We start from the raw sequence: 13,708 nt of genomic DNA on the forward strand, positions 1-13,708 counted from the left end.
TCGCAGTAAGTATTTACCTTGGTGCCATTTACCAAGTTTGTCCAGGATAATAACTGGAAATAGCGGAGAGGCTTACTCTCTGCAGATTGCTTCTATTACCTGGAGCTGTGGGAAGTAAGTCCCGTCGTGTCCGAGTTTTCCCGTTGCCTGCGTAGCACGGGTGGGTGGTGCTATGGAGATGGGAGGGCGTAGGCACCTGGCTGAAGTGCCAGCTCTGGATCCGGTGGATTCGGCATCGGCCCTGCTGGGCAGAGCCGGTTTTTGCAGAGCCGCCTTGGAGCATCTGCTTTCTTCTCAGCATTTTCTTTCTTGGTGGGTTTATTAGCTGAGTCACAACCCCATTCACATGCTTGGAAATAGCTCAGTTCAGCACTGCGCTGAAACCAGTAAGTCTTCCTGAACTCTGGAGGGCTAGCTACTGCAGTAGAAAGACGCCTGAGTCATCCCATATTTTAAATTTTTTTTAAAGATCTGCTGATTTGGAAAAAATTTCTTTTGCTATATTTCAACTTAATTTAGCATTAACTTCACTGAAATTAGATGTGATGGAACCCTGTCCCCAGTGGAATTGGCTGAAACCTGTAAGCTATAACGAACTGTCTTGTTTTCACTAAGACCTTCCTTTGCGTCGACTAATGTAAAAACACAGCTTTCTCTGAGCAAAGATGTAGCTCAAGAGGATTGACTGAAATGCTTCCTTGAGCGTTTGGCTTCTGTAATGTCTCTTAAACTAAGAACTAGTGTGTATGGTGCTTGAAAATAAGTTTCAGTCTGTCTTTTATCTGGGCACAGAAGATACCCACATTCATGGTTTTGGAAGTATGTCTGGTTTTAGCCCTTGCCATGACTCAGTGCGATTACCATGATACTGCATCCTAATGAAGAAAAATCAGCTGATTTCCTGGAAACTTTTGCTGGGTTAGTTAGAACTACATGGTGAGAGAAGCAACCTAATAGACTTCAACAGTATTTGCTATTTACAGCTAATTCCAAGTGGAGAAGAAAACTGCTAGAAATTCAGTGTTCTGTTCTGTGGTATCCGATACTCACGTCCTCTTATTTTCTGATGGTGTGAACAGAAGTTGTGTGTGTGGTGATTATTCTTCAGATAACTAAATTCTTTTAGGAAACTTTGGCCTGGAAGCTACAATCTGTGAATGAGATGCTGTCTTTGCCACTGTCGCTAAATGAGTTTGGCTCTCTGATCCTTCAGTTCCTAGAGCTTTCACGTGAAGTTTCACAGCTGCTTAGATCAGGTTTGTTTAGGCAGCTGCAGCTTCCAGAGTTGTGAATGAAATGCTGAATTTAGCAGGATGTAAAGCAGATAACGTGACGTAAACAACTTTTTCTATAAGCTGTCATCAAATCACATCAGTCACAGGTTCTGGATAAGAAACTGTAGTGGTAAATCTCAGGTCTTGTTTCTTTTCCTCTGTACTTGTTTCCTTACATTCTATTTAATAGTTTTCTTTTTTTTCTTTTTAAATGGTCATTGCTATTCAAAGAGCTAAAAACAAAAAAACCAAGCTGGCAGTGCGTGGCTTAAAGATGTCCTTAACAAGTGCTGTTTTCTGTTTATTTGCGATGTTTAGTTTGTTGAAGGATGAAGTCAGGTGGTAGACTTCAGAAAACATTAAGATGACATTGTGACTTCAAAACAAATAAGTACAATTTTCTGCCCTGTCCCTTGATGCCCCTTCCTGCCTCTGCTGCGTATCCTCTCTTGCCCAGAACAGCAAACGTTAGCACGTTTGCACGCACTGAAAGGAGCCAGGGTGCTGACAGGGCTGGAAAGCGACCCCTTCTTTCCCCGCTGCCTGTCGCGGTTAACTTGAACCCTCGCTCTGATCCGTTTCTGTGCATAGCTCCATGCAGAGGGGCTCTGCCATGGCAGAAGGGGCCGCACAAAGGCCAGAACAAGCGGCCAGGGTAGAGGGAGGTGCAAGGCCGCTTTACTCACAGCAGTGTCGACTTACCTTGGTCTATAGTATCTGTCCAGCTACGTGCTCATTTTAAGTAAATGAGTGCACGTAAGTAAACAGTCTCAAATATCTGATCATTCGGATAAATTCCCGTCTCACGTTCAGGAGTGAGAACTTTGCTGGTACAGTTTAGTCTGACTCAGTCTGTCCCACTTCTAGAGCAGGCAGAGATGTCAATAGTCTGTTTAGTAAAGGCAAAATTTTCTTACGAAAATTTGTAATAAACTTAATTATTCTCTTGTTTTAAAAAAAAGTAAAGTATAATTAAAAAAAAAAATCTGTTGCCACCTTCACAGTTCTTTGTTTTCTGTAGACAGAAGATTCATCCAGGATATTTTAAGATTAAGAAATTCTAGTATTTCTGAGGGTTCATGAAAACAGCATTGCCCAAGTATGCATTGATAACTTAAAACTGGGAGGATGTTATTCCCACCTATTTAGCATTAAAGAGTCTTTTCTTTAAGAATCTTCCCATTTTTTAAGTGTGCATAGCTAGTAGCGTTATGTTTAGGTGCAGGTCCCCCTATACCCACATGATCTTTTTGTTTCAGTTTTACATATGACTGTCAATGTCCTGTGCAGTGAAACAGCTATAAAAATAATACTTTATAGGCTTTGATTCCAGAAGTAACTAAGAGTGAGGTTTTACAATTGGCTTAAGCTAAGCTGAGTCTGTGCTTCCATTGAAGGTGAAGTCCTACCCTCCCTGTATCCCAGCTGTGCATTTGTTTTCCTCCCTATCTTCCGGGAAATTTTATATCTGAAAACCTATACTTTGTCATTATGGCTGTTATTATTTCTGTAGTGTTTTTTTCAATCACATCAGCTGTCTGATCTGATGGACCAGCAGTGATGCAGGAATATGTGGCCAAAGGTGGAGGAGAGGATAGGCTAACTTCAGCAGCAGCAGCAGACTTAGACCAGCTAAAACTAAAGGCAAAACTACATTCTTAGACATGGACTAAGTGTCTAAGCATTGAATTAAGACTGAGGGCCAGACCTGCAGAAAAGCTTGACCACGAGATCCCCAAAATAAATGCTTCTGTGGATCCAAATGTTAGCAGTCAGTCTTAGTTTCTTAATGTTGTGCAGTGTTGGGGTTAAGACTTTCATTTCACCGCCCTATAAGGTCCTTAATTTTGCCTTTTAATCCTCCTTCCATACAAATTTCTTTCTTCACGTTGGCTTATGTCAGAAAGGCTCCCTTTGATTCCTCCCCCACACTGCAATCTGCAAGCTTCAATGAATATCTGGTTCCTACTGCTTCTTGTAAGAGTCTATTTTGCCAGTAAATATCAGGCAGCACAGTACATTAAGCAATTCAAAGTAGTATCAGCATTTCTTTTTAATCACAATGATGCTTTGTTTTCTTTTAAACCTTGGTACGTAATGCTGAACTTAATTGCCATTTAAGTAGATGCATTTATGTGCATCTACTGATACAATAATCAATCCAACATGATGTCTTGTTTATTCTTACTTTATTTTCACCTTACTCTGGTATTTTATTTTCCAAGTAAAGGAAGCATCTAGTATAATGAACACTCAACTGCTGATTATTCTGTAGCAATGCTGTCACAAAATTGGTTTTTAAATTTAAAAAGCATCAGAGAAAATGTATTTGAGAGTGTCTGAATCTCTGAATGAAGCGGTTGGTAATCTGAATGTCTGTTGTTTATCCTTCCTTCGAGAACCCTTAGATTGGCATCCAGATGACTGTGCCACAGTCTTGAAAAGGAAGCATTGGAGCAGTTGAGTGTCCTCGTTTTACTCTTCCACCCCTTTCCTCTCTTCAAGCAGAGGCACTGCTCCAGTTCTACTTGCTGACATTATACCTGTATGAAGTTATTCTGTTGCTGCAGGAGGTTTTTCTCCCAGTTGGGTCCTTTCAGCATAGAGTCATAGAATTGTAGAATGGTTTGGGTTGGAAGGGACCATCAGAGATCACCTAGTCAAATCCCCCTGCTGTGGGCAGGGACATCTTTCACCAGATCTGGTTGCTCAAAGCTCCATCCAACCTGGAGCATCCACAACTTCTCTGGGCAACCTGTTCCACTGTCTCACCACCCTCATCATAAAACATTTCTTCCTTATGTCCATTCTAAACCTACCCTCTTTCAGTTTAAAACTGTTGTTGCCCCTTGTCCTGTCACTACAGACCCTGGTAAAAAGTCTCTCTCTGTCTGTCTTATAAGCCCCTTTATATATTGAGAGGCTGCAAGGAGGTCTCCCTGGAGCTGTCTCTTCTCCCGGCTGAACAAGCCCAACTCTCAGCCTTTCCTCATAGGAGAGGTGTTCCAGTCCTTGGATCATTTTCATGACCATGCTAGTTTATGCCATAAAAGAAAGGTTATATTCGAATGTATTATTTGTGAGTACTGTGGAAACCACGCTAGCATACTTAAGGTTGCTGTAGCATACAAGATTGCCTTCTTCAGATCTTGTGGAGTCCTTCAACATTTAGAGCTCCCAACAGATGCAGTATTCTTCTGCTGGTACTGGGAAGGATCTAGCAGACTGTCATCTCATACTGGTGTCATGGAGCCTTCCTGCACATCACCCCTTACTGGTAGCTACTGTCTCCCTGCTGAAAGAAATTAGAAAGCACAGGTTTGGAGGGTAGAAACCTACAGCACAGCAATAGTGAGAAGCAGCTGGAGTTAGGGTGAAAGCAGTGACCTTCTTTAGTGGCACGTGTTATATCTGAAGGGTATCTGACATAGAGCGCTGCATGGTCTCTGGAATATCTCTACTTCCTTCTCCTTCTGCAAAGAAGAGGAGGGTCGGGGGGGGAGATCTGAGACCAGATTTGTCTATGCCGGCTGGTTCTGGCATGGTGGGCAGGACTTCCCCTAAGTGCAGATAAACTCTAATGGAAAATAGCTCTAGTGGTAGTTCTACTTACTACTCCGGAGAGCTCAAGGTAGCAGTTATAATACCCCATAGCTGCAAACTTAATGTTCACGGTGCTTCATCGACCTTGGAAATTGGATTTGAACGGAAGCTGAAGTGTTTGTGCAAACCGTTACAATAGCGTTTGATCTTCAGCAACCTGGTAATGAGAAGGGCCTGAAAAGCTGGAGCAGGGTCAGTGTGCTGTTCAGCATGGAAGGGTAGGTGTTCAGCATGGAAGGCATTAGCATACCCCAGGCTGGACCAGGTGGGGGTAGGAGGCCTGGGTCCGGGCAGGGGTACTAGGTGGGGAGAGGGTCCATGACAGCATTTGCGGGGGGACCCACGAGTGTGGATTGCCTGTGAGAGGAGTGTACAAGCATCTGTTTGCAGCGAGCACTGCAGTGGACCAGCTGGCGAGGAGGAGACCCGTGGCATGGGTAGGAGAGCTCAGGGTCTGGGCAGGGGTATCCGTGGACAGAAGGGCCGTGCTGGTATCACCACTGATACAATGCAGCTTGGTTTCATGGGTCAATGAAATTGGAACCACTTCTTCAAGATAATTCCTGTTCCCTTTCCCGTCAACCTCAAGTGGTTAGTTACAGTGAGGCTCTTCTAAAACCCATGGCTCAGCTTTTTTCTTGACTCGTTTTAAATGGACTGCCACGTGCATGCTAGTGAGCAGAAGGTGTATGCAAGCAAGTGGTTCTTGTCCATAGCAATGGGACAAAGCTGCAAGTTAAATTATCTTTAATGCTATCGTCAGTATTTAACTGAGCATATTCAAACACATTTTAAATGTTTCAGTAGCTTGTTCCAGTTACTAGGTTTCACTGAAAACACTTTCACTAAAAGTGTTTAGAACTGCTATTGTTGTCCAATTAAATGACAGATTTATCCTGAAATTATATTTGTCTGTAAAATTATATTCCCGTTAAATATGACGTCTTCTTTTGCAGTGACCCGTATGTGAAACTTTCCTTGTATGTAGCAGATGAGAACAGAGAACTTGCTCTTGTGCAGACAAAAACTATTAAAAAGGTATGTATGTACTCTTTTTTTATTCCATGGCTTTGGAAATATTAAGAATACTGGAACACAATTCTATAACATAATGCAACGCTTATTTAAATTGTTGCATGCATGTATAGCAACTGAATAATCTTTTTTTTTTTCAAACCAAAATAAGAAAACAAGTGCGTGCATCTTCGGTGTGCGTGATCTGTTGACAGAAAAACAAAAGAGAAAAAAAATGCTAATATGTTGCGTATTATTCTCTAAACCTTGGCTTATCAAATCTCATTTTATCTTTCACTGTTTCTTTTGTCAAAGTCATTTTCATTTTAATGAAAGACATATCTGAAATAAAGAACTAAGAAACTCTGTTTTAATTATTATTTATTTGACTTTTAGCAAAAATGATCATTCTTTAGTGTTCCCTTTCAAAATTTCCATTTTCAATATATTTTCCTAATATGGGAATTTAAAAGAGCCAAATGACGGAAGGTATGCTGTAATAAAAGCCTGGAAATGCACTGAAAACGTTTTCATTTTTAATGAGAACCAAAATGAAATTTTCTTTGGTTTGCTAATTTCATTCCACACAAACAAAAATTCTGCGAGGGGATATTTGTCACGAGGGCCCTAAGAAATGGGGTTTTTTTAGTTTTTTAGATTTGCTGGTAGTGATGGCATAGCGGAAAAAAGTCATAACCTGTGTGAAAAGTAAAAAAAATAGAGAGTTGTCATTTTTATGAAGATATTTAGAACCAACAATGATTCAGTTGAAATCATTATTGCAAAACAGTATAGTGAGGAAAATGTTGTTATTGAAAACACAAAATCGAATGATGCTGTTCTGAAATCAGAACATCAGGTGTCATGAGAAAACCGATGTGAAAGCCTGGAAGCGTGGAAGATACGAGCAGATCTCTTCACAGGACCCAGGGCATGTTTGACGTTGGAAAGCAAAAGTAATTTTTAAAAGATTTCCTGGTTAACCACTGCTACTTGTTTCGTAATAGCATTTTTACGTTCATTGACTCCTTTTAAATAAGTTCTTTATAGCCCATCTAGCTTAGTTTTATGTAAAGTTTTTAGACATTAAAACTTGTGAGAAAAATGTTAACTTTTTCAAAAAGGAGTACCTAGTTTGTTGCCATAGTAACAACATGGACTGTGGCATTTTTTGTTTCCTTAAATAGGTGCCAGATTTATCGCTAATTCCATACAAGTGAGTGGGAGGTTTTCTTATGATACGCGTGTCTTGTTTCCCTAGAGAGCGTGCTGCTTGTCTTGCCATTTCCTGGGACGTAGTTGCATGGAATTAAGTCCTGTTCTTGGAATCACATGAACGGAAAATGCTTAGGCTCGATAGGTCATTTTCAGGCTATTATAAAATACCTGGCTATTAAGATTATACCAGAATTCTAATTAACGTGCTCTTGCTGAAGTGCAAGATTGCCTTTGTCATATCATGAATGGCAATATTCATGAGAAACTCTTAAATCAGTACACCTGTGTCTGTGTGCTGATAAATCTTTCTTACAGTGTAAAGGGTAGATGAAAAGAATAAAATGAGTGTAGGTGAAGGTTTATTTTCTCATTTAAAAAATAAGTTGGGCCCCTGTAGTAATTTTGGATCGATAGTGATATGGGCTCAGACTTTCCCAGCTACTAAACGGGCAACTCATTTCATCTGAGAGAACTCGGTGGCGGCCGGAGACACGTGAACAGTTGCACCCTACAAACAGTCTATGCATTCGCTTTGGTGGGCTTGTTTGCAAAATGTATGCTTCAGGATTCCTGAAAAATAATGGCTTACCTAAAAATAACTGTCTAGACGAGTCCGGTTCTTGTAGTGCTTGTGTATTGTCTTAAAATAGTATGGTAGCTTCTGTTAACCGCAAATGCCTGAGGATGGGAGGGAGATTTTCATCTTTCACCTTTCACTGCAGTGAAATGGAAGAATTTCAGGGTGAGGTAGCATGAGCCTAGATGCTCTAGGTATTGGAAGGGACCTCTGCTGTTCGTGACTCTGTGACTCGAACTCGGGACAGTTACGATAGCAGAGAGGATGTGAAGCAGGTGGCGAGGGTGCAAGGATCCTTTGGCTTTCGAGAGAAATCCTGTGTAGCAAGTCCGTGAAATGGGGGCAGAGGAGATCGGAAGTGTGGCATGGATGTAGGACTTCATTTTTTCCCCCTTGCTTCTTAGGAAATAATGGTGATCACATCCAGAGTTTTAGTCAATTTCTGATTTCTTTTTTTAATGAATTATTTTTTTAAATTATTTTTTTTTAAATTCTTATTAGAATGACATTGTCCTTATTTGAAAGAATGTTGCTGGTATAAAAGCATGATTACTAAGGACACGGCATATTTGGCTCCTACACATTTGAAATGTACTGGCTGTAGTGCAGAAAGTTAGGAGAGGTTGAAATCGGAACGTTAGATCGGAAAGAAGGTTGTAGCACTATGGCTGATCTGAAGCAATACTTGCCAGCCTTGGATCCATGTGAAAGGAGAATAAGAAAGCTTCTGAGAAGACCACCATAAATAAAAAAAATGTAGTAAAGGTGTGAAAATATTGTATTGATTGTATCAAGGAAGAGAGAAGCTCCTGGCTTTAGCGCTGCCCTAGGCAAGAAGAGGAAAGGGACAGTGTTTGCACAACAGCCCGGCCGTAGACAGAGGCCTGAGGACGAGATGATGATGCTCATCTTTAGCGGTGGACTTGGCAGTGGTAGGTTTATGGTTGGACTCGATGATCTTAAAGGTCTTTTCCAGCCTAAACGATTCTGGGATTGTGTGATGTATTCCTGGGATTGCATCTGTCTTTTTTCACTGTTTCTTGTAACTGTCACTTCAAGCCTGGACTTTCTCAGTCATTTCCATAATAGTACTATTAACTCATCTATTGGAAAGTTCTAGTTAGTCATTTCTGGTTTGAATTGTTAAATTTCATCTCAAGACTTCTGCCCTCAAAGCAGTATTCTTCCTCTGCAATTTGCAATCTCTGTTTATTTCATAAATACCAAACGCCGTTAGTAGATCTTGATTTTGATTTAGGCGTTAACAAAAAAATATTGAGCAAACTCAGTCTCAGGAGTGATTCTGAAAGACACCGCCAATTACCTCCTTCAGCTCTGTAACGTTTCCTTTAATATGACGGCGTCTAGCCCTTCACTAGTTTCTTATTTCTCTGCTCCTTTTTGTCTTCCTCCGTTTAATGGGTAACTTTCTGTCTGGCACTGTCTTGCAGGACGTGCCTTCGAGAAGGCAGAAGAGCCTGCCGTTTCCCCTTCTTATTCTCCTTTTACATGCCCTGTGCAGTTGTCTGCTACGTTTCCTACTGTGCAGCTGGACCTAGCCTTATGAAGTGTGCTTAGTTACAGCCAAAGGGATTAAAAGCAGTGTTCCCTTACTCTGAAAAAATAAAGTTATCAGAAAAAGTTCAGATTCATCTGGCATGATCTAGCTATGTTGAATTTTTGAGGCTTTTTGTTTTGATTTACCTCCCTCCACACATTTAGTTATTCCAACTGTAAAATTTGATTAATGCCTTGCGTTGCCTTTTGGAGCTGTGTTTTGAATGGCCTGCTAGAAATGCTCTCTTCTGTCCACGGTAGAAAAGGCTGCATTTGCTGTTTGCCATCTTATGATCTTGTAAGATGCTTAGTATGATTTTTAAATTCCTGCTACTAGGCTTGTGATTTCGTGTGTCAATTTGACTGCGCTGAGCTCTGAAGACTTCACTTCTACATCACTCGTGACTGCTTCTACCTTCGTACTGATCCCTCGTAGTTATTCTGCGTTTCCCATATGTAACGTTAAACATAATTTCCCGTATCTAAATAGGCTTAGTCTCCCCACTGAGCTTCATTGCTTAGGAGCATCATTTCTTTCCGTGTTCTCATTTTATTTATCTGGTTGAAAAACCTTCTTTGTGTTTGTTCTAATATCCCGTGGAAGATCTAACTCAGCTTGACTCTTGGCAGTTCTTTATCTCTACTATACTTGCCCTTTTTAGGATATAGCTCATTTTGCTGATGAGTCTGTTGTTTCCCTGCTAATATCCTTTATGAAGTTATTCATGCCTTTATTTTTGGAGCCTTTCTTTACAAGTGGTTTTCTGCTTTGCTGGGATTCTAGTGTTTGTACTTTCTGACTTGACCTTACTAATTGTTTGACTTACAAAGGTGGAAGAAATTTCTGCCGGTTACCGGGGCATTTACCAAACATTGTGCTGCCTAATACATCAAATATTTCCTGAAATTTGTATTTGTGGTTAAGCAGCATTCAAAATTAATGGATTATTGATGGACAGTAGTGCCCTCAAATTTATTACGAGACCGTGCTTCATTTGTTGAATTACATGGAACCTCTCTTGCCAATAACAGCCGCATTTGATGAAGACAAGTACTTAAAAAGTATCACTTTTTTTTCTTATTACGTAATTTTTTTTGCTGAATACATTTGTGCTCCTTAAGGCAAACAAATTGAAAGCTTCTTCCTGCCCCCAACCCGTATCCCTGCCCTTCACCTACACTCATTTTATTCTTTTCATCTACCCTTTACAATGGTCTTTTCTTTCAAGAAATGTTTTCGTGCTCTCTCATAAGATTGTTCAGGATAAACAGGTAAAAGTTTTCTGAGAGTACAACTGTTAACCACCTGCATAGCTGTTTATGTAGGTTTAGAGTTTGCTCTTTTTTTATACTGTTATTTACTTTTCTCTTCCTTTTTTCCCCTAAATTTTCTAGACCAGGGTTTTCAAATTTCGGTGTTTCATTTCATTGATGATCAGTTACATAGATGTTGGGTTGAGATTCAGCCCCAATTTAAAGGGGAAAGGAGGATGTACAGTTGTCAGCGTGATGTGATCGTGCCAGTGCATGTTGAGCTACGATACGACTCCTGTATTTCCATTTTGTAGAGGAATGCAGTGTAGTGTGCCCCTGTGTCCTGGACATGATAAATCTATTGTATATATATCAAGGAGTTGAGATGAACAGCCAAGATTCTCCTTCTCTGCTATAACAAAATTTTGGTGGGTGTAGAGCCAATTTTTACTGTCAGCTCTTTGGTAAATCTCTGCTATGAGAGAATGAGGGAATCATTTGGCATGAAAACAAAAACCGTTGGACATATCATACTTGTTTTTTAAACTTATCCAAATTTGAATTGCTCAAAATATTAATGCTTGTGGTTCTAATATCTTTTTTTTTTATCAATTTGATTATTTTATGCTTGAGCTCCCTTCAGATTGCAATCTATATACATATTTTATTCTGTACATTTTATTCAGGTTATTGAGACAAAATTAAAATCCTCCATAGGCTTGGGGGAGGTTAGGAAGAGTGTCATACCTATTCAGAGGAATAACGTTTCCTTTTGTTCTTTTTTGCTGTTTAATTTACAGTATAAATCTGTCCTTATTTTTGTAGCCCTAAAGTTCTCCTTGTGTTTAAAAAAAATACTTTTTTTTTTTTATATGGGTTTAAATGAATCTTGAGAATTGAAACGTCCTCAGGTTTTATTTCTACAGGTTCTCAGCGATCTGCATGTTACTCATAGAATCCTATTCATATTTAACATCTATTTTAGGATCTTCTGACTCAAATATCCTCCCATGTTTGGTTTACTCGGTAGAGAATTTCTAAATAATTTGATGGCAATTTTTTTTCAATTTTTTTATGACATGCTTTTTTCTCCCCCCCCCCCCCTTTTTTTCCCCTAGAAATTTGTCACTTGCATGCACATTTTGATGATTGGAAAATGGCAAACCTAAAGAAATTTTAGTACATAAATATGTTTATTTCTTTTACAGACACTGAATCCAAAATGGAATGAAGAATTTTATTTTAGAGTAAGTTTCCCTTTACTTGCAATCATTATTATAACATGTACAATTAATCGCATGGCATTTTCTAACGTTGGAAGAAGCTTATTTTTTATGTTGTTTATGTGTTTACATTAAAAATGTTTGTCCGGATGCTATTGCTCTTCTGTCTCTCTAGTGATGCAATGATCAGCAGAAATTGGCATAAGATGAATTCAAAATGGACTGTTTCACAATTTGAGATTTTATTTAGAGTAACTTTTGAGTTAATTCATCTGACAAATAAAAAATTGTTTTTATTTGAAAAAGTATTTTTAGCAGAGCATGTTTGCTGTGGTTTTAAAATGTTAATGCAGTGGCGAATAATCGGAGGCATTTCCAAGAGCTGTATGAAATTTAAGTTATCATGGCAAAAAATAATGAAATAGAAATGTAGAGAAGGAAGATGGAAAAAGTAATTTCTCTTGGCCTTTATGTTACTTGCCAAAAAGGTCAAAATATGTTGGGGGTGTGTTTTTGTAGTTTCATTTTAATCTTTCTAGATCTTGCTTAAAAGGAAAACCAAGTTACAGCTAAAACTGAGTGATTTTTATCAGAAAAAGAAAAAATTAAATACTTGAAAGTGGTAAAGGAGGGGTTAAAATAGTGATTATCAAAAGCAACATAATATAAATGAGAAAGGCAATAACAACTTTGTTATTTAGTTGCTGAAAATATGTTTCCAAAGAAGAATGACTTAATTTTAGTGCAGCTGTAGCTTTCAAAAAAGACGGTTAGGTAGAATTTCAGTGGTTTTTAAAATTTAATCTTAAACAGCTGCTTGAGAAAAGATGTCATTGTAGATTGTTAAAAACGGGTATCATATTGAACGTTGTTTATAGAGTCTTAGCAAGTGACTGTCCTGCTAATAGGATTTTTTAGATAGATAGTTCTCACCAATATAATCGTTAATACACAGGTTTTTGAGGTTTAAGTGGAATTCTTATTTTTAAACATGTACCAAACAGCTTTTCTCGGTTTTGCAGCTGGGTAATACATATCTAAGATCATCTTTAGCTAATGAAATATTTTGATATTTATAATGTACTCAGAGGGGAAAATATGGACTTACGCTTTATTAGGTTATGCAGAGTCCATAGGAACTGTCTTGACACTAAATTATGACCGGACTGAAGGTTTTCCATTTTCATCGCAGTGATTTTTGATGTTTGCACACCTCTCATTATAGAGGTGGCTCTGCCATGGGATAACTTAAGCTACCTGCCTGTAAAAATGCAGAGGAATTTTAATACTGTAATTTTACTAGAAAGTCATTACCCTAGTAAGAGAGCATTTTATGGTGAAGTGTTCAAATGCCTTTGCCTTCGGCACAGAGGACGGATTTTATAGAGAGATGACCATCGTGACCATTGCACAGGAAAGGGAAGTGGAAGAAAGTTTTCGACTGCTTATCTGTCCGAAGACATTTCAGGCTCCCCCAGATTTGATCCCGACTGCATACGTGATTCAGAAATGGGTGACCTCACCTCCAGAAGCCCGTCTTTATAAATACTGGTCTCATAAACATGCTGAGTTGCAAGACAGACTGTAAGGAACAAATTCATGTGTTTTGAAGTGAAATATGTTTACTCAGAACTAAGCAAGCTTGTTATGTATATTTGTGCTTATAATTTTAACTGATATTATTCAAGGTAGCCTTATTAACCATTTACTTTTCCCAGGAAAAGAGACTACACAAAACTGCTACAATTTGTGTTGCTTAAACTACAGAGACAGTTCATAGAAGCTCTGTTAAAACGTCTAGAAAATCCTAAACAATAACGTGGATATATAAAGTAATGCATGCCCCTTTGTGTGTCACAATTCTCTGATTTTCTCAAAACTAGGAAGTCCACCGCCACCCCTGCAGAACCACAGGTCCATTGCGGAATATTGTTTCTAAATTTTCTTAATTAAACAAGTTGGACATAGTAACCTGGCTTACAAAGTTT

At 39.0% G+C, this 13,708-nt stretch overlaps 1 protein-coding gene across 5 annotated transcripts in view; it reads left to right on the forward strand.

Annotated features, from left to right (window-relative positions):
- NEDD4L (NEDD4 like E3 ubiquitin protein ligase) overlaps positions 1-13,708 on the forward strand; it is a 193,368-nt gene that overhangs the window by 78,513 nt on the left and 101,147 nt on the right. For all 5 annotated transcript variants that reach the window (XM_087772788.1, XM_087772789.1, XM_087772791.1 and 2 more), the window contains 2 exons: positions 5,834-5,915; positions 11,706-11,744. In XM_087772788.1, the coding sequence (XP_087628914.1) occupies positions 5,834-5,915; positions 11,706-11,744 (121 nt within the window). The remainder of the gene's footprint in view (positions 1-5,833; positions 5,916-11,705; positions 11,745-13,708) is intronic.

Source organism: Nipponia nippon, unplaced genomic scaffold (genome assembly GCF_047370975.1).
Source record: "Nipponia nippon isolate SJK-2023a ecotype South Korea unplaced genomic scaffold, ASM4737097v1 scaffold_37, whole genome shotgun sequence".
NCBI lineage: Eukaryota > Metazoa > Chordata > Aves > Pelecaniformes > Threskiornithidae > Nipponia > Nipponia nippon.